We start from the raw sequence: 25,527 nt of genomic DNA on the forward strand, positions 1-25,527 counted from the left end.
TTCCTAATTCAAAAGGTCAAATACACACATGAATGGGTCATATGACATTGATCTCAGAATACTTTTATGACCAACGTGATAACAGTTCAATCTTAGCTAAATTGAAGATGGTTTAGAAGTTAGCAATTATAAGAACTCTTCACTAACATATGCTGCTGACAAAGGAGAAAATATATGCAATTCTGCATTTTTTGCTTTCTATCAAGCAATCATATATTGGCTCCTGGAGGTGGATGTTCCCACCAAAACTACGTAACACCTGGGCACCTTTTAAATACGTGAAATATCTGCATAAAATTGCGTCAAATGTTTTACAATTCTACAATCGAACAATAAATTAATACTTACCATTTCTTGAGTAAAACGTTTTGACGCAATTTCCCAAACAAATAATATACTTAGATCATCGGGATAAGTCGGCATGTTGTCGTAGCTTCGCAATTTTCATTTAGTATAACAAGTCATGAGTTGTCCATCATTGCATCTCAGTCCCTCTCGACCGAGGTGGTTTTGGTGGATGGAATCTAATGCTGACCAATTAGGTCCACTTTCTGAAGGAAGGAGCTAAGACACCAGGCTCAATTAGGTAACCAAGCCTTCTGATGATTTTTACACTCACCTCCCCCGACTGGTTGAAGTGCGATTGGATGGGGACAGGGAAGGGAACATTTACCAACACTACACTATACTTTATTTCATGCAAATCATTTTGCCATCTCCACCCGCAAATAGCAAAAGCTAGACGAGGCAGGCGGAGAGGAAAGGTTACAGCAGTCATAATAGATAATATAATAATTGTAAAGTAACTAAATAAACTATCTGGATAAATAAGAACTACTGAAAAAAAAAAACAAGCTAAAGTTACAAAATATATAGTCTTACAGAATGATATTACAATCAAATTTACTACTAACAAAACTATCAATTATATACATTGAGTCGAGGATGCAGAATTTGCCATTTTTTGTAGGAGAATGGGCACTTCAACATAATCGTCCTCTGCTTCCATTATCGAGAGCAAAAAGTCATGAAAATTTTTCTTAAAAGCTCCTTTGGAGAGTTGACGAAATTCGTTAGGAATTGCGTTCCAAAGTTTAGCTCCAAACCTGGAAAAAGAATCTTGATTTAGATTCAGTCTTGAAGTTTGAACATAATAATTTCCAGACGAAGAAAACCTGGTCTCATGCCTGTGCTTTGAATTAGCTTTAGTGAAGAAATCACAGATGTTAGACGGAGCATTCATGCAGGAAACGTCAAACATTATAGAAGATACTTTTTCAGCATATAACATTTGTAGGGGTAGAATTTTCGAGGAAATAAATAAAGGCACAGCATGGGCTCTAGGTTCAGAAAAGTACATCAAACGAAGGGCTCGTTTTTGAAGCACGAGGATTTTTTTTAAATGGGTTTTGGCAGCTTGACCCCAAGCCGCCAAACCATATGTCAGATGAGGCAAGATCAATGATTGATAAATATTTAAAAGGGTTGTACGTGGGACGAAGTGCCTAAGACGGGCAACAACACCAACAGTTCTGCTTATTTTTAATGCAACATTATTTATTTGAAATTTCCAGCTTAAGTTGCTGTCCAATAGGACGCCAAGATATTTAACATGGTCTTCGCACTGAAGCGTGGTAGGAATTTGAGTACAGTTATCGATCATTTCAATGTTAATCGAGTAGTTCAACTTACGTTGATATGGACGAAAGATAACATAGTTTGACTTTGTAGCATTGAGCGTTAACTTATTTGCATTAAGCCAGTCAGAGACTTTGAGCAGTTCGCTATTGACGGTTTTTTCAAGAGATTTCAAATTAGAGTCAGCATACAACAAGCTCGTGTCATCAGCAAAGAGATAGAATGACAATTTCGCTGAAGAGTTGTGAATATCGTTAATATAGATAAAGAATAACAGAGGACCAAGCACAGACCCCTGTGGGACACCACATGAGATCATACATTCCGGGTAGATAAGTTAAAACCCACTTCAGTTACTTGTGAACGACCGAGAAGGTACGAGGCAAACCAAGCATTGATAATTCCTCTGATACCATAATGATTAAGTTTTTGAAGCAAGATTAAATGGTCGATGGTATCAAAGGCCTTTTTTAAGTCTAAAAGGATCCCGCAAGTGAAAAGTTTTTGGTCCATATTGTTTTGTATGACATTAACGATATCAATAATGGCATGTTGCGTGGAATGGTTTTCGCGGAAGCCATACTGTGACTTAAATAGAATATCGTTTTTACCAAGATAGGATTTGAGGCGGTGGTACATTAATTTTTCAAATATCCGATTGAAAATAGACAGTAATGATATCGGACGATAATTACCAGGCTCAGTCTCATCGTCATTTTTGTACACAGGAACAACTTTCGCTTTTTTCAGTTTGGATGGAAAGATGCCCTTTTGCACAGATATGTTTATGATGATGGAGAGAGGGCCCGAGATAACGCATCTTGCGTCAGTTAAAATACGAATCGGACAAGAGTAGAGACCGTAGGTTTTATTTTTAGGGATCAAAAGTATCTCACGCTCAATTTCCTCTGGCGTAACTGGATCAAAGAAGAAAGAGCTTGGATTATAATTGGGAGACAAGTATTCGGTAAAAAAGCGAGATTAACGAGGTACGCGTGAAGCTAGGTTTTTACCGACCGAAGAAAAGTAGTTATTGAAGATGTTAGAAATCTCAAGAGGATCATTAGTTAAGCTTTTATCATCAGGACGTTTAAGGGAAGAAATGACTCGTTTTCTATTCTTTTTGTCGTTAATTAGCCTATTTATTCCATTCCAGGTGTTTTTCATATTGTTTAAATTTTCAGCAAAGAACGCATGATAATAATTCTTTTTACTCAGTCGAGTAAGACTAGAAATTTTATTTCTGTATATTTTATAATTTACAAGATCACTCGATTGGAGGAGAGAATTTTTTATTTTGATGGATTTTCTAAGGCCACTAGTTATCCATGGTTTAGAGAACTGCTTAAGCTTGCGATTCGAAACAGTCTTTAAAGGAGCATGTTTGTCAACGAGTGCCAATAGTGTATTGTAAAAGTAAGAAAAAGCTGTATCGACATCAAACTGATCGCGAAAGTTAGTTTGGCTTACCAAAGCATCAGAGAGTTCAGAGTTGAACTTGCTCCTGGAATAACCAGAAAAGTCTCTGCGTTTTTGCTTTCCGCGTTTTGGCCGCTGAATAAAATTGTGAGAAATACTGAATTGTGAATAGTGATCGCTTATGTCAGAGATAATATTCCCACTGGTAATTTCAACATCAACTTTGTTTGTTAGAATATTATCAATTAGGGTGGCTGAGTTATTGTAAACACGTGTTGGTTTGTCAATAGTTGGGATAAATGAAAAGCTTTGAAGAGAAAGTAAGAAGTCCTGAGCATAACAGGAAGTTTCGGCATGAAGGAGGTTTATGTTGAAGTCGCCCATAATATATATTGATTTATTTGAGGTAATTAGTCTTTCAAGTTTATCATCAAAATATTCTTGGAAACGTTTGGGAGAGTTATGTTGTCTATATATGATACCACAAATGATGTTACTTTTCTGTGGAAGTTGAATTTCGATCCAAAGTGACTGGAAGGTTTCATCAGATACTTTTTCAATGACAGTATATTTCAGGGAATCATTAATATACAAGCCAACACCTCCAGAAGCTAGAGGTGTCGGCACATATTCGAAAACGTATCCAGGTATGCATGGATTAAAATCCATTTCTTTACCACTGATTATTTTAGTTTCTGAGACTCCTATAATGCTAAATTCGAAATTTAACTCGTCCAATAGATGAACTTGAAAGTTTTCAAGATTTCGCTTAAGACTCCTGATATTATTATGTAAAAGAGAGAAGCTCGAATCACTGACACGACTGGGAAGTTCACTTTTAAATTTGTAGAAACTATATGGGGAGTAGTATCGACTATGGATACGATGATTATAGATACTATCACTCGGATTGGTGTCTTCAAGTGCGTTTAGCTTGAAAAGATTAAGATCATAAATGCTAGAGAGTTTTTCTAGGTATTTTTTGGCCGGTAAATGAGAAGGTAAACAATTATTAAATTGACCATGAGCTAAGTTTACATTTAATCCAAAATATGGGAGCTCACGGAATAAAGATAGAGTATCGCGAGAGTTTAGATCGTTAGCACTCATGAATAAAACTAACTATTAAAAGTAGATGATAGTAAATACTTATCGAACTGATAATGTCAGGTGTCCGAGACAAGTCGCTGTAGACTACCAAAGTCCGTTATCTTTATCGGTCGGGAACCCTCACTCTTGCGTAAATAAATCGTGGAATTCTTGGCCCAGCAGAAGCGGTATTGGTTCTGTTCTTTAAATCTCTTCGCTTCAAACAACAGGTGTTGTTTTTTGGGGGTGAGGTGATCGAAGATTCTGACTCTATCAAGAACACTATCAGCAGACAGACCAATATTTGATGGGTTGACTTGAGAGGCACTTTTGTTACTTGTGCGAGAAAAAACAAATGGGAAGTTATCTATTAACCCTATTTTTTTGTCATTTTTGCGGGAAAGAATATTACCTTATCTCTCTGCGCTCCGTTCAAATACGAATCTTCTGCCTTTGGCTAAAATACGTTTTCTTCGTGAATTCTAAACACTACTCACGGTCAAATGGAACCGAAGGGAATTTCAAACCTAGGAAATACTTGCTTCTGAATAGTGTCTTCGCTCTGCTCTCGGTGAGGTTTTTCCGAAGGACTCGCTAGATTGCAGAACAATCTCAAGAAGTGAACCTCTTCGAGTACAGGTCTTGAAAATGTATTCAATGTTAAAAGAAATCCTAGCAGGCAAACAAAATTAACCTTTCGGTGAACTACGTAATTGAACCAAGTACTTTTTTTAACGGAACACAAAATTCGTCGTAGATGTAGTCATCCGCTTATTTATTCTTGACATTAACCTTATTTCGACTTAACAAAGCAGTTGGTATCAATCATATGAAAATATGTTTTTGACAACTTGATAATCTTGTTAGAACGTCATAGGAAGTTGTACCTTTAAAGAAGCTACGAGGAAAATTTGTAAGGCCTTCTCACTGTTTATAGCGGTAAATTTATATTAACCGTGGAAGCTTTGCACGTCTTAGTTATTTGCTTGATTATTTTTTGACGCTGTTGTGTTGAGCAACCATCTGAAGTGTGCATGTATGAGTGCTCAGAGTGCAGAGTGAAAACGGTACGCAAACCTAATAATTTCGACCCCTCCACCCCTCCCAGCTCCACCCTCTACAAAAACGAGTAGTTTCTGGACCATATTGACTTGAAATTTTACACTTGGTAATTCCTAAATTGACTGATGCCTTACACAAGAGAAAATTATTTTCATATCATATCTGTGCACCACTGAGGCCTTGCATTAATAAAAAGGCTATTCTGGTATGTTCCAATAATGACTCTGGGTCTGATGCGTTTGCAACAAAGGATGGAAAAAATGAATTATTATTATTATTAACATTATTATCATTATTATTATTGTGTTACATACTCTTCACCAAATTTGAAACTTTACCACTCCCCTCCCCAAAGCAGCTACATGTAAACAATATAGGGCCTTTTTTAAAGTCCCCACAGTTTAATGCTTCAAGGCTTGCTGGTTTGGCAGTCAGTGGAAAAGTAATGAAAGAAATACATTCAGTTGGATTTAAATGATTATAATTAAGATTTAAATATCAATTCCAACTGAGCAATGACTCGTGATACAGAAAACAAGACATTGATTGCATTATATTAGGTGGCTTGATCCAAATGAGCCAAGAAAGCTTTTTTTCTTTTGTTTTGTACCTAATCATAAAAAAAGCCCCATATTCTATAATTGTAAGTCAAAGTGAAATTTAGTACTCTAACTACATTCAATAGACCTTACTGCAGTTTTTAACACCAGCTTGATGGGTTGGTGGGCAGGCATGACCTTGCAGTATTTGTATGAGAATCCAATGTCAAATAATCTTTGTGAATTATGTTGGGTGGCTTGATGCAAATGAGCCAAGAAAGCATTTTTTTGTTTGTTTGGTACCTAATCATAAAAAAGCCCCATATTCTGTAGTAGTAAGTCATGACGTAAAATTTAGTACTTTAACTATATTCAATAGACCTTACTGCAGTTTTCAACACCACCTTGATAGGTTCGTGGGCAGGCTTGACCTTGCAGTATTTGTATAAGAATTCAATGTCAAATAATTTTTGTGAAAAATTCTGTTATGATAAAAATATCAGAAATGTGGCAAACGTAAGCAACAGTTGTACCCGTTACAGGAAAAGGATTCTTCTGTAAAAGAATTTTCTTCTTGCAGACTAAAATTTCCTGAAAAAAATAACAAACAATGCATGGAAAATCTGTTACAAACAACAGGGCAAATTCAAGGACAGGTACAGCCATAGCCACTATGAAGTAAGCATCCCTACCACTCCTAAAATGCATTATCAGTTGCCTCAGATGCCCAGGCAGTCCAGGGAACAATTTATACGTTGACTCGGTTTTGTGTAATCAGATTAATTGTTGCTAAGTGCATTATTTCATGACAACGTACTTCAACAAGTTAGGTATACATATAGTATATACCACAAAAGCAAATGATTTCTGGTGTTATCGCTAATTGAGATATCAGATCAAGAAAGTATAAGGTTATTAGTAAAGAGTTCAATTTTAGCTGAAAGCTTTTCGAGTTATTGATTTGACAATTTACTGTACGTTGTAAAATTACAAAGGGAAACACTAAATTTAGGTTGTAAAACACAAAATACTTGCTTACTTACCTGTCAGTCTCAAAACGTTTTTCTCTTTGCTCCTTTAAAAATTTGAGCTTGTGTTTACTACTCTACTACTGCTTTACAATACGATTGTTTTTTGCAAGTTACAAAACGTAAGTATAATTCTTCTTGGTGCCTTTCCGGATGCCACCGATGCCTTTTCCGATGCCTCTATTGTTTATTACAGCAGTAAAAGATATATGTGCCATCAACACTTTTGAAAAATTGCTTAACATTTTACTTAGCAAAGTATACTGTTGATATTTCGGCTTTACAACACTGTTGTTTTCCGCAACTATAACTGATATGTCTCTATATGAAGTACTAAATTTGTTTCCACGCTGGCCACTCGTATTTCGGTCTTTTCTTCATCCCCCACTCGTCGCCCGTGATGTAGTAACTCCCTTCAGAAAGTGATCCCAAAAAAATTTCTGCGAACGCACCCTGCTGCAAGCAGTTTTCACTGTAAACCAGTTCCTTGGTTAAAAGAATACTTAAAATAAAGGGGCATTCAAAGCTCAGGAAAACGTAAGGTTGAACTGGTAGAACTTTGTGAGAAAAGTGAGCAGATGAAAGTCCCAAAAATTGCTGAAGAGGAAGTACCATTCGATCCAAGAATTTCTATGAACTAGACCCTGTGCGCAGGGTATCTGGGATACCTGGATGGTACTGGATCCTTGGAATCAAGTGTAGTGATACTACGGGTGTCGGACTAGTATACTCAAATAGTGCGCTCAAGTCTGGCCAAGGGCATACACCTATTTCAAAACATAGGCATGCTATGCATGCAAGAGTTACTTTTTTGTAGGGTGGGTGGATTACTTGAAACATTGTGAGTGATGTCTACATTCTTACAAAAGGAGAGAAGAATATTAATGTGGGAAAGAACGAAAATGTCGAATTACCTCACTCACAGGTATTTTGTGGTAGATTATGTGTGTTTTGCGAATAAATGTAACCAAAAATAAACTGTATTGGTGCCACGGATACCTGTTAGTACAAAATGCAGACAGCAGACTGCAGACCGGATACAAAATATAGACTGCAGACTGGGTACAAAATGCAGACTAAGAATCTGAAGAGTTTTCACGTCTGGTATATAATAACATGTCGTCTTACAGCTTACCGAGCGTCACGCAATCGCTTTTCTGCGATCCGCCTTCACGATTATTTGCACTATTGTGGAATATTCCTGGCCCATTTCTTGATGAAAATCGATCGCAATATCATTTCAAGCCTTCAATATAGTCTTCTTACTTTGCGCGCGAGTTGGTTGGTGTGATGTCTGTACAGATTTTACCAACGTAATAAAAGTAGATGACGTGAATAACAGTGATGGTAAAGCAAGCTTAAAACGGCAGAAAAAGTAAGTAAGTAAAAGTAAGTTTTATTGATTTTACGAGAAAAATGTTCATATTTCGAAATATGTTTCGTTGTAAATCGACCATACTTCGTTTCCTATACTATTCCTTATAACGTGCAGTTCCTCTCGTAACTTAACACCGAGTCACACAACGCGTGACGCGTTCATGAATTAACTGAAAACCACATGAAATCAGCTTAGAAAATTCACAGGAAACAAAAGGATGCCTTGATTTCATTCTATTCTTCTTCATATTTTTAGGTCAAAGATGCGACCTTTCACTCTCAGGTGGAGCCTTTTAATTCGCCTGATAGTAAAAAGCATACGTAGAAGGACAACAGCCAATAATTACACTTCCCTTGAGCAGGGGTTTCTAACCAGTTACCGGTGGTCTATTGAAAATCTTACTCTAGAGTAACAAAAAGTACTCCTGCATCATATCAAAACAAAATGCCACCCTTTACATAGTCAATATAACTTCTGTGCTCGACAGTAATGATATGTTTTTTTTCCTCTCGAAAATATTACGGGTCCTACGTTTACGAGGGGTACGTAATGTCCCGCACGTCATATTGGTCATTAGTTTTCCTCGAAACCTGTGTTTTGATTCAAGCTCTCATAAGTAAATTGCATCAAAATCTGTTATAATTCCTCAAATCAAACCAAATCTGACCAAACTGATGGCGAAAGGCTTTACATGGATGGTGAATGAACTCAACACATAAGACTACTTAAATAACATAGCAGAAGTAACCAGTCCAATATATCTCCTAAATTAACTCAGTAACACCAGTCCAATATATCTCATAAATTGAACAATTAACTTAGTTCCTATCGTCTGCCGAGTCAGATGACGAGGCTTCGTTGTCCCCGTCATAACCACTTTCGCTTGCTGCGTCTCCTGTAAAAAGAAATTCTTATCGTTATAAATTCACACCACTTTTAAAACCCTTAAGGCAAAACTTCCCAGTCTTTCATTATGTGATATAGAATGCGCATGGATGGATAAACCAACTTGACGCATAATACTAGAAAAAAAGGATTCTAAAATATTTGCAGTTCTTTCGATATCTTGAGCAGCATTCTTTGCCAGTATTGACTTAACTTACGTGTACTTCTGTTAAAAAACAAATAGGACAAGGGGAGGCAAAATCCAATACTTTGAATTCTTTGGGCAAAAAGATTGGATGAAAGTCTTTCAGTATAAAGCACCAACTTCTCTTCAAATGCGGTTGTTTGAAAGCCCCTCAAGAATGTTTTGCAAGAACGCCCCAAGGAAGAGCCTGGCGGAATGCAAATTCCTACTGAGAGCGTACAGAAGACAAGAGGCCCTCCTATCGGCTGGAGGGTAATCTTGTGATAACACAAAATTTGTCTCAAAAGTTTACATTACAATTAAAATATAACAACATACCAGGAGCAGGAGCAGCAACGTCATAAGAAACTGGTAATGCTCCAATATTTTGGATGCATTGCTGCAAAAAAATACCCTGCAGGTTGGGATCGCGCTTCAGTTGACCCAATGTTTTTGAAGTATTGTCCCAACAGCTAAAGAAAGCTATTCCAAGGAATGAGCCATCTGAGGATGTTACTGTTACCCTGAATTTTCCAGATGTTAAAGAAGCTGAAGCACAAAATAGGACAAATATTGTGTCACACATAATGTAAAACGGATATGTTTCAGAGGAGTATTTGAGTGACTCATGGCCTAACACCCCAACCCCACGTTAAGAGGTCTGGGTTCAAGACCTGGAGAAACAGCGAACAGTCTGGAAAAAGTAAGCAAATTGCCGAGCGTTCGCATTTTTTTACTCTGCATTCCTTTTAGGAGGTGTAGTGATACTCCCAGTTGCATTAAACCACGGGATCTGAGATAAGCTCTGCTAGCAACAGGATACTACACTTGATTCTAAAAAAAAAAGGAGTCTTCAAAATCTTTTTGGCAAAAACAGTTGATAATCTAATCTTTCTCAAACAAGTTACTAGGGGCACAACATAGATCCTTTTATATAGTTATGGAGGGTGTGGAATGAAAGGCATGACGACAAAAGCTGTTTTGTAGCAAGGGGAAACACAGAAACGCTTGATACGTGTACTTACATGGAAAAATGCCGATCAGATTGCAAGGAGTTATTTTCAAGAGTTCCACATGCATCTCGTCAAAGTTCCCATCTTTGTCAAAGTTCCCATCTTTTGCAAAGTGTGCAGAAGCGTGTGTGAGATCACCAGGAAGCTCCTGGAGTAAAATTAAGGTGAATTCTGCTGTACCCCCTGATATCCCCTAAAAAACAAAATGGATGGTCAAGACTGCATCTGGGAGGCTAAGTGATATAAAATAGGTCACGCTAGGCTAGAGTCACATTATGTTATAAAGAGTGACCTGTCATGCCACATTCCGTTAAAAGAAAAAAAAAAAAAAAGAGTGATCAATTTGTCCATGCTTTCTGCTGTTTCAATACAGTGCCTAGTCAAAAAGTATGTGTACCTGATTAAAAAAACCCATCAAACTGAAAGACTCGCAAGTTATTTGCCCGTTAAATGCTAACAGAATTTTTCGCAACCGCGCAAAAGCAGGAGCAATAATTCAGGAAATGACCAACAAGGCGGTAATAACATCCACTAGACATAGAACACCACATAGACATAGAACACCACTTAACCCTTAACATCAGTATGCAAATTCTCCATAATGTTTTCTATACATTTCCTGAGGTACCAGCAAGGAGAATTTCTCTAACAATCAAGAGTTCCTTAAGTTGGTGATCATTTCCTTTATTCTCAAGACCTTCATGTTTGATTCAAGGGCGAAATTGTAAGGAGAGATTAGACAATAGTAACTCTTAGGGGTGAAAGAGTTAAATAGCCCGCAGATCTTTTGATCATCATGAAAAAAAAAAAAGCAAAAACAAATACTAAAACAACAACAACCACAAAACAAAACAAAAAATTCACAACAAAGCAAAAGTCTTTACCTGAATGGAAATCTTATTTGGAATCATCTTTACTGTAAAAAAACAAAATGTTTGTTAGTCTAGGGAAAAAACCTGGACAAAATAAAGTCAATGTATTTTAAATAATATACCAACAGCGACCAGTCTCATGTATAAAGGGGTAAGTTTCTAAAGAAACTGTGGTGCTGCGTCGGTGGGAGAGTATAGCAGGTAATTTAGTGTTAACAACTGGGTTGAAAACGTAAATTAGCCACCGTAAAGGGTAAAAAAGCTGACGTTTCGAACGTTAGCTCTTCGTCGGAGCGATTGATCATACATAACCCTGGTTTTCATCGTGTGATGAGTCTAATGAATCTGGTGACGAGGCTTGGTTATCCCCATCATGTCCACTTTCGTTTGCTACGTAAAGAAATTCTTGGCACTATAAATTCACACCACTTTCAAAACCCTTGAGGCAAAATCTCGTGAAGGTCAGCTTTTATTGGATTTTTGAAATACTCTATCCGGTTGTATTGTCTAAACAGATGTATATCTAGGAATCTGCCAAAGAATCCATGTTTGAGGTACAAAGTTCAGTTATGAAATTAATAAGGAAGAAAAAAGACAAGTTGTCCAAAAAAAATTATGTTTAACCTGACAATGGTCAGGGCCAAACGTAATATAAACCAAGGATTTGTACTGATTTTCTGGACCGCCTCGGTTATGCATTTATTATTCTGCAGAGTTTTGAGGATTGGATTACAGATTTCATCGACACATCGGTAACTCCGATCGAACTATCTTCGCAAAAACAGGGTAATTCAGTTTATCAAATGAGTTGATACGTAAATAGGCTACCGTAAAGAATTCAAAAGCTGACATTTGGGGCGTTAGCACGTCGTCTAACGTCTGACTCAGTAAGACAGCATCTTCAGAAACTTACCGCCCCTCCCTCGTTCATATAAACAGTGAAAGGTTTGAAGATAATATGTAATAGTGTAGTTTTTTTTTCGAAAAAGTTCTACGCCAATTGAAAAAAAGCAAATTAAAATGACTCACCATCACGGGATTCAGCTCCACATTTAGCCATATTCGATGAATAAATGATAAATTTCAACAAATGCGACAAAAACAGATGTCTCGTCAAAGGCGAATGGTGCAATGGTGCAATATCACTTAGAAACCAGGCTCAACTAAGTAGCCAAGCCTACTGAATTTGTGCCCAGGCCTTTGCTTGCTTGCGTGACCTTTCAAAGTTTTTGCCAAGAGCGTATGTAGTCACATTGGAGTATACAAGAAACACAAACTCAAATTTTTACAGCAGTAAAGTGAAAAACGTTTTTAGACCGAAGGTGAGTAAGTATTTTAGTGTTTTCCAACCTAAATTTAGTGTTTTGCTTTGTAATTTTACAACGTACAGTGAATTGTCAAATTAATAACTCGAAAAACCTTCAGCTAAAATTAAACTCTTTATTAATAACCTTCTTCTTTCTTGATCTGATATCCCAATTAGCGATAACACCAGAAATTATTTGCTTTTGTGATATGAAATATATGATATACCTAACTTGTTAAAGTACGTTGTCATAAAATAATGCACCTTGCAGTAATTAATCTGAATACGCAAAACTGTACTTATTTAATGTTTAAATTGTTCCCTGGGCAGCCTGGACATCTGAGGCAACTGATAATGCATTTTGGGAGTGGTGGGGATGTTTGCTTCATAGTGCCTATGGCTGTACCTTTCCTTGAATCTGCCCTGTTGTTTGTGATAGTTTTTCCATACATTGTATGTTATTTTTTTCAGAAAATTTAAGTCTGCTAGAAGAAAAATTTTTTACAGAAGAATTATTTTCATTATTACAGGACTTAAAAAAAATTACAGTCGGCGCTTTTGAAAAATTGCTTAACTTTCTACTCAGCGAAGTATGCTGGTAACATTTCGGGTTTTGTACCACGATGGCTTACTGCAACTACAAATGACTTGTTTCTACATGAGAATCTTCATGTGCTACAGGACTCTTTGTACTTTATGTAAATTTACTGCTATATTCCGTTGATCCTTTTTCTTTCTCTTTTTGGGTTGAATCCTGCATTATGGTACAGTCAGTGGAGGAACATCCCTCAGAAGATAAAGGTGGAACTACATTCGGATCAATCTGGAAATAGGGGCTTGAACTGTAGTAAGGAGACATTGCTTCCCATCCCCATTCTGGAAAATGTTTGTAGATAGCCACAAAATGCTTGCATGGCCAGTGATGTCTTTGCCAGTCAGGACAAGTGCAGGAAGGCATGTTGCTGCAATCACCAAAGTGCACATGGTATGAAATTTTATTGTCACTTTGGCTTTTAACAAGGAACTGGCCATCTCCTTCTTGAGCGATGTCTTCTTTTGTTATTGATTGTGCATGTGTAAGGTGTTGACTGCAGTGGGTAATAAACTGTCTTGGTCGATTGTGTAACCACCTTGGAAGATGTGAATTGTACTGGCGATAAGCACTTGAGTTACGCATGTTATTTTCAGCATACCTAGGGAAGGAAATTATAATCCAGGTGATGTTATCAACAGAAGGTATGACTTGGTATTTTATTACTGACTAGTTCATACCACACAAGGAATGTGGCACTCATCTGATAAAATAGCCAAGTGGGAAGTTATGTTGATTTTATATAACGTCAAACTTGCATATGTATTGGAAGAAATGATACAATCTTCATAATTTAAGTATCATGTTTTAGTTGCAAGAACATTAGAGAGATTTCTATTTAAATGGTAATAAGCTTAAATAAGTTTTATTATTTGAACTCAATAGTATTGGGAGCAGGAAGACAAATTACAAATAAAACAATATTCTAAATTATGAGTTGCAGTTGATTGCAGTGCTATTGTTGTTGTTGCTTTTGTTATGCTTTGGTCACCTTGTGTGACCCAGAGTAAGCATGACACCTTTATACATCCTTCTCACTTGTAGAACAAAAACTTTTATATATCTACATTCTCTGAAAACACCTTAGGCCTAAAATCATAGTTATGTGATATCAATATATAACACAGTGAGATCTAAGGTCAAGATGAGCTTTTGATTCCTTACCTTCTGTACTCATTTGGCAGAAATTGTGTCACTAAAACTGTGATGACACCACTTAAGGTCTTGTCTCTATTGTCTGCAAGATATTGGTGCTTATATGTCCTATTCTTTCTTTCCACACCATTGGTAGTGTTCACTTTCACATTGAAGCGGTCCTTCCTGTATACCCAAACCCAGCGCTGCCAATAGAAACAAAGTGTCCAAGTAAACTTCATGAATATAAACTGCATGTAATCTGATTTTCATCTTGTGGATCTCCTTGTAAGAGCATCTTGGACCCATCTCAGACTCATGCTGAATGATTAATGGCCCAAAATGACATCATCCAAGGAGATGGCCTGTTTGATGTTTAAAGTCAGAGCGACAAGGATTTTAAGTGAACATAATAAGATGTGAGTGTAATTTTTAAGCCAAAAATCTTGAATTGTTGCTGGATAATTTATAAGGGATAATTCTACAATTATTATAATGTATGCAAGGGATACACTTGCCTGTCTTTCGGGAAGCCATGTTGTGTTCATCCACTTTTGGAGTCTTGTATTGGTCCTCCACAGTTCACTGTCTTGAAGATCTCTAAGTGCTAAAAATCCGGGAGAAAAGTATGGAAAATAATGGTGATGAAATCGCTGTCATGAAGCAATCCGGATTACATATTAACCATGGGGAGTTTCGTTCAAGTGACAAGTTGCGATTTGCATGTGGATAATAAGTTACTTGAAAGGTGGAATTATGACATTATGATTTCATTAAATCTTTTATTTCGAACTTTGTTATGATTTTTTCTTTATCAAGACATGGAAGGAAACATTGATTGCCTCGATAGCACTGCGGCGGTGATAGGTCCCTCCTCGTCATATCGTATACAAATTTTCTAACAGTTTTCTGACTGTTTTCAGATGATTTGGAATATCTTAATTCCTGTCACAAGGAAATGATAACTGCCCGAATCTGTTCTTTGTGAGGAGATGCCTATGTCGTTCAAATTGCTATTCTTCCAACTGGGTTTTACATGTAGTACTGCCGCTGACAAGGTACGATTTATACTCTCAGATTCTCAGTGTTTACGAGCGTTCAATTAGGGTCAGCATTAGATTCCATCCACCAAAACCACCTCGGTCGAGAGGGACTGAGATGGAATATTTAATGACTTGCAAAATATAACCGAAGATTCTCGGAAATCCGCCGGTGATGTAGCTGAACATCCGAAGCTGTAAATCTCATGATTCTTGAGGAACAAACAGAAACAGCATGGGGGAATTTTAAAGCGCGAACCTTTGCTTGATAGTAGACATGCGGATAATTTAGGATACGTTAATTCTGTTGATGAGGCGCATAAACTTATTGCGGAATTTGAAACAATATTGACGACGAAGTTTTCTTGCTTTAAAGCTGACAAAGGTTTCAGGAACACTGGTATATATTTATATTGATATAGCTCTTTGGCATTATAAAGCTTTGCTTTCATGTCTGAATTGAGCACTCTATCAAGGAGGAGTCATGTCTCGCTATCGTGCATTCTCACTAGTTTATCAAGTTCAAGTCCTTTGGCATGGCTTGGATGATACTACAATTATGGAATCATTCGGGTTAACTCACCTCCTCGGACAGAAGTCACAAAATACTCTGGGAAGATGCATGAGATATTTATGGAGCAAAAATTAGTTTTTTACTGGTGTGCCTTTCCTAATTTTGGGAAGGAAAGTGTTCAATTGCCAGCACGGCATAGATAGAACAGCTGGAGAGAAAAGGAAACGAAAAGATGCGGAAGAAGTACTGTACATAATATTTTCTTTTTATCTGCAACCTTTGTGTTACTGTCACCTATGGCTTCCTAATTCAAAAGGTCAAATACACACATGAATGGGTCATATGACATTGATCTCAGAATACTTTTATGACCAACGTGATAACAGTTCAATCTTAGCTAAATTGAAGATGGTTTAGAAGTTAACAATTATAAGAACTCTTCACTAACATATGCTGCTGACAAAGGAGAAAATATATGCAATTCTGCATTTTCTGCTTTCTATCAAGCAATCATATATTGGCTCCTGGAGGTGGATGTTCCCACCAAAACTACGTAACACCTGGGCACCTTTTAAATACGTGAAATATCTGCATAAAATTGCGTCAAATGTTTTACAATTCTACAATCGAACAATAAATTAATACTTACCATTTCTTGAGTAAAACGTTTTGACGCAATTTCCCAAACAAATAATACACTTAGATCATCGGGATAAGTCGGCATGTTGTCGTAGCTTCGCAATTTTCATTTAGTATAACAAGTCATGAGTTGTCCATCATTCCATCTCAGTCCCTCTCGACCGAGGTGGTTTTGGTGGATGGAATCTAATGCTGACCAATTAGGTCCACTTTCTGAAGGAAGGAGCTTAGACACCAGGCTCAATTAGGTAACCAAGCCTTCTGATGATTTTTACACTCACCTCCCCCGACTGGTTGAAGTGCGATTGGATGGGGACAGGGAAGGGAACATTTTTGTTACTTGTGCGAGAAAAAACAAATGGGAAGTTATCAATTAACCCTATTTTTTGTCATTTTTGCGGGAAAGAATATTACCTTATCTCTCTGCGCTCCGTTCAAATACGAATCTTCTGCCTTTGGCTAAAATACGTTTTCTTCGTGAATTCTAAACACTACTCACGGTCAAATGGAACCGAAGGGAATTTCAAACCTAGGAAATACTTGCTTCTGAATAGTGTCTTCGCTCTGCTCTCGGTGAGGTTTTTCCGAAGGACTCGCTAGATTGCAGAACAATCTCAAGAAGTGAACCTCTTCGAGTACAGGTCTTGAAAATGTATTCAATGTTAAAAGAAATCCTAGCAGGCAAACAAAATTAACCTTTCGGTGAACTACGTAATTGAACCAAGTACTTTTTTTAACGGAACACAAAATTCGTCGTAGATGTAGTCATCCGCTTATTTATTCTTGACATTAACCTTATTTCGACTTAACAAAGCAGTTGGTATCAATCATATGAAAATATGTTTTTGACAACTTGATAATCTTGTTAGAACGTCATAGGAAGTTGTACCTTTAAAGAAGCTACGAGGAAAATTTGTAAGGCCTTCTCACTGTTTATAGCGGTAAATTTATATTAACCGTGGAAGCTTTGCACGTCTTAGTTATTTGCTTGATTATTTTTTGACGCTGTTGTGTTGAGCAACCATCTGAAGTGTGCATGTATGAGTGCTCAGAGTGCAGAGTGAAAACGGTACGCAAACCTAATAATTTCGACCCCTCCACCCCTCCCAGCTCCACCCTCTACAAAAACGAGTAGTTTCTGGACCATATTGACTTGAAATTTTACACTTGGTAATTCCTAAATTGACTGATGCCTTACACAAGAGAAAATTATTTTCATATCATATCTGTGCACCACTGAGGCCTTGCATTAATAAAAAGGCTATTCTGGTATGTTCCAATAATGACTCTGGGTCAGATGCGTTTGCAACAAAGGATGGAAAAAATGAATTATTATTATTATTAACATTATTATCATTATTATTATTGTGTTACATACTCTTCACCAAATTTGAAACTTTACCACTCCCCTCCCCAAAGCAGCTACATGTAAACAATACAGGGCCTTTTTTAAAGTCCCCACAGTTTAATGCTTCAAGGCTTGCTGGTTTGGCAGTCAGTGGAAAAGTAATGAAAGAAATACATTCAGTTGGATTTAAATGATTATAATTAAGATTTAAATATCAATTCCAACTGAGCAATGACTCGCGATACAGAAAACAAGACATTGATTGCATTATATGAGGTGCCTTGATCCAAATGAGCCAAGAAAGCTTTTTTCTTTTGTTTTGTACCTAATCATAAAAAAAGCCCCATATTCTATAATTTTAAGTCAAAGTGAAATTTAGTACTCTAACTACATTCAATAGACCTTACTGCAGTTTTTAACACCAGCTTGATGGGTTGGTGGGCAGGCATGACCTTGCAGTATTTGTATGAGAATCCAATGTCAAATAATCTTTGTGAATTATGTTGCGTGGCTTGATGCAAATGAGCCAAGAAAGCATTTTTTTGTTTGTTTGGTACCTAATCATAAAAAAGCCCCATATTCTGTAGTAGTAAGTCATGACGTAAAATTTAGTACTTTAACTATATTCAATAGACCTTACTGTAGTTTTCAACACCACCTTGATAGGTTCGTGGGCAGGCTTGACCTTGCAGTATTTGTATAAGAATTCAATGTCAAATAATTTTTGTGAAAAATTCTGTTATGATAAAAATATCAGAAATATGGCAAACGTAAGCAACAGTTGTAAACGTTACAGGAAAAGGATTCTTCTGTAAAAGAATTTTCTTCTTGCAGACTAAAATTTCCTGAAAAAAATAAGACAATGCATGGAAAATCTGTTACAAACAACAGGGCAAATTCAAGGACAGGTTCAGCCATAGCCACTATGAAGTAAGCATCCCTACCACTCCCAAAATGCATTATCAATTGCCTCAGATGTCCAGGCAGTCCAGGGAACAATTTAAACGTTGACTCAGTTTTGTGTAATCAGATTAATTGTTGCTAAGTGCATTATTTCATGACAACGTACTTCAACAAGTTAGGTATACATATAGTATATACCACAAAAGCAAATTATTTCTGGTGTTATCGCTAATTGAGATATCAGATCAAGAAAGTATAAGGTTATTAATAAAGAGTTCAATTTTAGCTGAAAGCTTTTCGAGTTATTGATTTGACAATTTACTGTACGTTGTAAAATTACAAAGGGAAACACTAAATTTAGGTTGTAAAACACTAAAATACTTACTTACTTACCTGTCAGTCTCAAAACGTTTTTCTCTTTGCTCCTTTAAAAATTTGAGCTTGTGTTTACTACTCTACTACTGCTTTACAATACGATTGTTTTTTGCAAGTTACAAAACGTAAGTATAATTCTTCTTGGTGCCTTTCCGGATGCCACCGATGGCTTTTCCGATGCCTCTATTGTTTATTACAGCAGTAAAAGATATATGTGCCATCAACACTTTTGAAAAATTGCTTAACATTTTATTTAGCAAAGTATACTGTTGATATTTCGGCTTTACAACACTGTTGTTTTCCGCAACTATAACTGATATGTCTCTATATGAAGTACTAAATTTGTTTCCACGCTGGCCACTCGTATTTCGGTCTTTTCTTCATCCCCCACTCGTCGCCCGTGATGTAGTAACTCCCTTCAGAAAGTGATCCCAAAAAAATTTCTGCGAACGCACCCTGCTGCAAGCAGTTTTCACTGTAAACCAGTTCCTTGGTTAAAAGAATACTTAAAATAAAGGGGCATTCAAAGCTAAGGAAAACGTAAGGTTGAACTGGTAGAACTTTGTGAGAAAAGTGAGCAGATGAAAGTCCCAAAAATTGCTGAAGAGGAAGTACCATTCGATCCAAGAATTTCTATGAACTAGACCCTTTGCGCAGGATATCTGGGATACCTGGATGGTACTGGATCCTTGGAATCAAGTGTAGTGATACTACGGGTGTCGGACTAGTATACTCAAATAGTGCGCTCAAGTCTGGCAAAGGGCATACACCTATTTCAAAACATAGGCATGCTATGCATGCAAGAGTTACTTTTTTGTAGGGTGGGTGGATTACTTGAAACATTGTGAGTGATGTCTACATTCTTACAAAAGGAGAGAAGAACATAAATGTGGGAAAGAACGAAAATGTCGAATTACCTCACTCAGGTATTTTGTGGTAGATTATGTGTGTTTTGCGAATAAATGTAACCAAAAATAAACTGTATTGGTGCCACGGATACCAGTTAGTACAAAATGCAGACAGCAGACTGCAGACCGGATACAAAATATAGACTGCAGAGTGGGTACAAAATGCAGACTAAGAATCTGAAGAGTTTTCACGTCTGGTATATAATAACATGTCGTCTTACAGCTTACCGAGCGTCACGCAATCGCTTTTCTGCGATCCGCCTTCACGATTATTTGCACTATTGTGGAATATTCCTGGCCCATTTCTTGATGAAAATCGATCGCAATATTATTTCAAGCCTTCAATATAGTCTTCTTACTTTGCGCGCGAGTTGGTTGGTGTGATGTCTGTACAGATTTTACCAACGTAATAAAAGTAGATGACGTGAATAACAGTGATGGTAAAGCAAGCTTAAAACGGCAGAAATCGCCAGAAAATACAACGGATACACAGGGTATGAGTAAGTTTTATTGATTTTACGAGAAAAATGTTCATATTTCGAAATATGTATCGTTGTAAATCGACCATACTTCGTTTCCTATACTATTCCTTATAACGTGCAGTTCCTCTCGTAACTTAACACCGAGTCACACAACGCGTGACGCGTTCATGAATTAACTGAAAACCACGTGAAATCAGCTTAGAAAATTCACAGGAAACAAAAGGATGCCTTGATTTCATTCTATTCTTCTTCATATTTTTTGGTCAAAGATGCGACCTTTCACTCTCAGGTGGAGCCTTTTAATTCACCTGATAGTAAAAAGCATACGTAGAAGAAAAACAGCCAATAATTACACTTCCCTTGAGCAGGGGTTTCTAACCAGTTACCGGTGGTCTATTGAAAACCTTACTCTAGAGTAACAAAGTACTCCTGCATCATATCAAAATAAAATGCCACCCTTTACATAGTCAATATAACTTCTGTGCTCGACAGTAATGATATGTTTTTTTTCCTCTCAAAAATATTACGGGTCCTATGTTTACGAGGGGTACGTAATGTCCCGCACGTCATATTGGTCATTAGTTTTCCTCGAAACCTGTGTTTTGATTCAAGCTCTCATAAGTAAATTGCATTAAAATCTGTTATAATTCCTCAAACCAAACCAAATCTGACCAAACTGATAGCGAAAGGCTTTACATGGATGGTGAATGAACTCAACACATAAGACAACTTAAATAACATAGCAGAAGTAACCAGTCCAATATATCTCATAAATTAACTCAGTTCCACCAGTTCAACATATCTCATAAATTAACTCAGTTCCTATCGTCTGCTGAATCAGATGACGAGGCTTCGTTATCCCCGTCATATCCACTTTCGCTTGCTGCATCTTCTGTAAAAAGAAATTCTTATCGTTATAAATTCACACCACTTTTAAAACCCTTAAGGCAAAACTTCCCAGTCTTTCATTGTGATATAGAATGCGCATGGATGGATAAACCAACTTGACGCATAATACTAGAAAAAAAGGATACTAATATAATTGCAGTTCTTTCGATATCTTGAGCAGCATTCTTTGCCAGTATTGACTTAACTTACGTGTACTTCTGTTAAAAAACAAATAGGACAAGGGGAGGCAAAATCCGATACTTTGAATTCTTTGGGCAAAAAGATTGGATGAAAGTCTTTCAGTATAAAGCACCAACTTCTCTTCAAATGCGGTTGTTTGAAAGCCCCTTAAGAATGTTTTGCAAGAACGCCCCAAGGAAGAGCCTGGCAGAATGCAAATTCCAATTGAGAGCATACAGAAGACAAGAGGCCCTCCTATCGGCTGGAGGGTAATCTTGTGATAACACAAAATTCATCTAAAAAAGTTTACTGATGACGGGTTGAAAAGCTCAGCAGAATCAATATCATTACAATTAAAATATAACAACATACCAGGAGCAGCAACGTCATAAGGAACTGGTAATACTCCAATATTTTGGATGCAGTACTGCAAAAAAATACTCTGCAGGTTGCGATTGCGCTTCAGTTGCTCCAATGTTTTTGAAGTATTGTCCCAACAGCTAAAGAAAGCTATTCCAAGGAATGAGCCATCTGAGGATGTTACTCTAACCCTGAATTTTCCAGGTGTTAAAGAAGCTGAAGCACAAAATAGGATAATGTAAAACGGATATGTTTCAGAAAGGGGGGAAAATTATTTGAGTGTCTCATGGCCTAACACCCCAACCCCACGTCAAGAGGTCTGGGTTCAAGACCTGGAGAAACAGCGAACAGTCTGGAAAAAGTAAGCAAATTGCCGAGCATTCACATTTTTTTACTCTGCATTCCTTTTAGGAGGTGTTGTGATACTCCCAGTTGCGTTAAACCACGGGATCTGAGATAAGCTCTGCTAGCAACAGGATACTACACTTGATTCTAAAAAAAAAAAAAGGAGTCTTCAAAATCTTTTTGGCGAAAACAGTTGATAATCTAATCTTTCTCAAACAAGTTACTAGGGGCACAACATAGATCCTTTTATATAGTTATGGAGGGTGTGGAATGAAAGGCATGACGACAAAAGCTGTTTTGTAGCAAGGGGAAACACAGAAACGCTTGATACGTGTACTTACATGGAAAAATACCAATCAGATTGTGAGGATTTCTTTTCACAAGTTCCACATGCATCTCGCCAGAGTTCCCATCTTTTACAAAGTGTGCAGAAGCGTGTTCGAGATCTTGAAGAACCTCCTCCTGGTCGAAAATCAAAATGAATTCTTCTGAATCCCCTGATATCTCCTAAAAAACAAAATGGATGGTCAAGACTGCATCTGGGAGGCTAAGTGATATAAAATAGGTCACGCTAGGCTAGAGTCACATTATGTTATAAAGAGTGACCTGTCACGCCACATTCCGTTAAAAGAAAAAAAAAAAAAAGAGTGATCAATTTGTCCACGCTTTCTGCTGTTTCAATACAGTGCCTAGTCAAAAAGTATGTGTACCTGATTAAAAAAAACCATCAAACTGAAAGACTCGCAAGTTATTTGCCCATTAAATGCTAAGAGAATTTTTCGCAACCGCGCAAAAGCAGGAGCAATAATTCAGGAAATGACCAACAAGGCGGTAATAACATCCACTAGACATAGAACACCACATAGACATAGAACACCACTTAACCCTTAACACTTTAACATCAATATGCAAATTTTCCATAATGTTTTCTATACATTTCCTGAGGTACCAGGAAGGAGAATTTCTCTAACAATCAAGAGTTCCTTAAGTTAGTGATCATTTCCTTTATTCTCAAGACCTTCATGTTTGATTCAAGGGCGAAATTGTAAGGAGAGATTAGACGATAGTAACTCTTAGGGGTGAAAGAGTTAAATAGCCCGCGGATCTTTTGATCATCATGAAAAAAAAAAGTAAAAACAAATACTAAACAACAACAACCATAAAACAAAACAAAGAATTCACAACAAAGCAAAAGTCTTTACCTGAATGGAAATATTATTTGGAATCATCATTACTGTAAAAAAACAAAATGTTTGTTAGTCTAGGGAAAAAACCTGGACAAAATAAAGTCAATGTATTTTAAATAATATACCAACAGCGACCAGTCTCATGTATAAAGGGGTAAGTTTCTAAAGAAACTGTGGTGCTGCGTTGGTGGGAGAGTATAGCAGGTAATTTAGTGTTAACAACTGGGTTGAAAACGTAAATTAGCCACCGTAAAGGGTAAAAAAGCTGACGTTTCGAGCGTTAGCTCTTCGTCGGAGCGATTGATCATACATAACCCTGGTTTTCATCGTGTGATGGGTCTAATGAATCTGGTGACGAGGCTTGGTTATCCCCATCATGTCCACTTTCGTTTGCTACGTAAAGAAATTCTTGGCACTATAAATTCACACCACTTTCAAAACCCTTGAGGCAAAATCTCGTGAAGGTCAGCTTTTATTGGATTTTTGAAATACTCTATCCGGTTGTATTGTCTAAACAGATGTATATCTAGGAATCTGCCAAAGAATCCATGTTTGAGGTACAAAGTTCAGTTATGAAATTAATAAGGAAGAAAAAAGACAAGTTGTCCAAAAAAAATTATGTTTAACCTGACAATGGTCAGGGCCAAACGTAATATAAACCAAGGATTTGTACTGATTTTCTGGACCGCCTCGGTTATGCATTTATTATTCTGCAGAGTTTTGAGGATTGGATTACAGATTTCATCGACACATCGGTAACTCCGATCGAACTATCTTCGCAAAAACAGGGTAATTCAGTTTATCAAATGAGTTGATACGTAAATAGGCTACCGTAAAGAATTCAAAAGCTGACATTTGGGGCGTTAGCACGTCGTCTAACGTCTGACTCAGTAAGACAGCATCTTCAGAAACTTACCGCCCCTCCCTCGTTCATATAAACAGTAAAAGGTTTGAAGATAATATGTAATAGTGTAGTTTTTTTTTCGAAAAAGTTCTGCGCCAATTGAAAAAAAGCAAATTAAAATGACTCACCATCACGGGATTCAGCTCCACATTTAGCCATATTCGATGAATAAATGATAAATTTCAACAAATGCGACAAAAACAGATGTCTCGTCAAAGGCGAATGGTGCAATGGTGCAATATCACTTAGAAACCAGGCTCAACTAAGTAGCCAAGCCTACTGAATTTGTGCCCAGGCCTTTGCTTGCTTGCGTGACCTTTCAAAGTTTTTGCCACGAGCGTATGTAGTCACATTGGAGTATACAAGAAACACAAACTCAAATTTTTACAGCAGTAAAGTGAAAAACGTTTTTAGACCGAAGGTGAGTAAGTATTTTAGTGTTTTCCAACCTAAATTTAGTGTTTTGCTTTGTAATTTTACAACGTACAGTGAATTGTCAAATTAATAACTCGAAAAACCTTCAGCTAAAATTAAACTCTTTATTAATAACCTTCTTCTTTCTTGATCTGATATCCCAATTAGCGATAACACCAGAAATTATTTGCTTTTGTGATATGAAATATATGATATACCTAACTTGTTAAAGTACGTTGTCATAAAATAATGCACCTAGCAGTAATTAATCTGAATACGCAAAACTGTACTTATTTAATGTTTAAATTGTTCCCTGGGCAGCCTGGACATCTGAGGCAACTGATAATGCATTTTGGGAGTGGTGGGGATGTTTGCTTCATAGTGCCTATGGCTGTACCTTTCCTTGAATCTGCCCTGTTGTTTGTGATAGTTTTTCCATACATTGTATGTTATTTTTTTCAGAAAATTTAAGTCTGCTAGAAGAAAAATTTTTTACAGAAGAATTATTTTCATTATTACAGGACTTAAAAAAAATTACAGTCGGCGCTTTTGAAAAATTGCTTAACTTTCTACTCAGCGAAGTATGCTGGTAACATTTCGGGTTTTGTACCACGATGGCTTACTGCAACTACAAATGACTTGTTTCTACATGAGAATCTTCATGTGCTACAGGACTCTTTGTACTTTATGTAAATTTACTGCTATATTCCGTTGATCCTTTTTCTTTCTCTTTTTGGGTTGAATCCTGCATTATGGTACAGTCAGTGGAGGAACATCCCTCAGAAGATAAAGGTGGAACTACATTCGGATCAATCTGGAAATAGGGGCTTGAACTGTAGTAAGGAGACATTGCTTCCCATCCCCATTCTGGAAAATGTTTGTAGATAGCCACAAAATGCTT

At 37.0% G+C, this 25,527-nt stretch overlaps 3 protein-coding genes across 3 annotated transcripts; all 3 read right to left on the reverse strand.

Moving 5' to 3' along the window:
* Positions 1–8,151: 8,151 nt before the first annotated feature.
* On the reverse strand, positions 8,152–12,245 carry LOC136277248 (uncharacterized). The gene is made up of 5 exons (XM_066159010.1): positions 12,137–12,245; positions 11,120–11,151; positions 10,248–10,428; positions 9,562–9,771; positions 8,152–9,048 (listed from the first exon to the last, which is right to left on the reverse strand). Exons 1-5 carry the CDS (start codon positions 12,165–12,167, stop codon positions 8,972–8,974), a joined length of 531 nt encoding a protein of 176 aa, XP_066015107.1. The 5' UTR covers positions 12,168–12,245; the 3' UTR covers positions 8,152–8,971.
* A 306-nt stretch (positions 12,246–12,551) lies between these two features.
* LOC136277246 (uncharacterized) lies at positions 12,552–16,525 on the reverse strand. The gene is made up of 4 exons (XM_066159007.1): positions 16,343–16,525; positions 14,658–14,746; positions 14,170–14,345; positions 12,552–13,606 (listed from the first exon to the last, which is right to left on the reverse strand). The coding sequence occupies exons 2-4, from the start codon at positions 14,685–14,687 to the stop codon at positions 13,108–13,110; spliced, it is 705 nt and encodes a 234-aa protein (XP_066015104.1). The 5' UTR covers positions 14,688–14,746; positions 16,343–16,525; the 3' UTR covers positions 12,552–13,107.
* Positions 16,526–20,354: 3,829 nt separating this feature from the next.
* Positions 20,355–24,442, reverse strand: LOC136277249 (uncharacterized). The gene is made up of 5 exons (XM_066159011.1): positions 24,341–24,442; positions 23,324–23,355; positions 22,463–22,628; positions 21,789–21,992; positions 20,355–21,240 (listed from the first exon to the last, which is right to left on the reverse strand). The coding sequence occupies exons 1-5, from the start codon at positions 24,369–24,371 to the stop codon at positions 21,164–21,166; spliced, it is 510 nt and encodes a 169-aa protein (XP_066015108.1). The 5' UTR covers positions 24,372–24,442; the 3' UTR covers positions 20,355–21,163.
* Between the last annotated feature and the right edge of the window lie 1,085 nt (positions 24,443–25,527).

This window comes from Pocillopora verrucosa, chromosome 12, assembly GCF_036669915.1.
Source record: "Pocillopora verrucosa isolate sample1 chromosome 12, ASM3666991v2, whole genome shotgun sequence".
Taxonomy (NCBI): Eukaryota; Metazoa; Cnidaria; class Anthozoa; order Scleractinia; family Pocilloporidae; genus Pocillopora; species Pocillopora verrucosa.

Coding starts and splice junctions, on each gene's coding strand:
- LOC136277246 (XM_066159007.1), bottom strand. CDS start 14,687: ATGAACACAACATGGCTTCCCGAAAGACAG. Junction 14,346..14,657: donor CATGGCTTCCCGAAAGACAG/GCAAGTGTATCC, acceptor TTCTATTGGCAG/CGCTGGGTTTGGGTATACAG. Junction 13,607..14,169: donor CTGCCAAATGAGTACAGAAG/GTAAGGAATCAA, acceptor TTCCTTCCCTAG/GTATGCTGAAAATAACATGC.
- LOC136277248 (XM_066159010.1), bottom strand. CDS start 12,167: ATGGCTAAATGTGGAGCTGAATCCCGTGATG. Junction 11,152..12,136: donor TGGAGCTGAATCCCGTGATG/GTGAGTCATTTT, acceptor GTTTTTTTACAG/TAAAGATGATTCCAAATAAG. Junction 9,772..10,247: donor TCTGATCGGCATTTTTCCAT/GTAAGTACACGT, acceptor TTTGTGCTTCAG/CTTCTTTAACATCTGGAAAA.
- LOC136277249 (XM_066159011.1), bottom strand. CDS start 24,371: ATGGCTAAATGTGGAGCTGAATCCCGTGATG. Junction 23,356..24,340: donor TGGAGCTGAATCCCGTGATG/GTGAGTCATTTT, acceptor GTTTTTTTACAG/TAATGATGATTCCAAATAAT. Junction 22,629..23,323: donor CAAATAATATTTCCATTCAG/GTAAAGACTTTT, acceptor TTTGTTTTTTAG/GAGATATCAGGGGATTCAGA.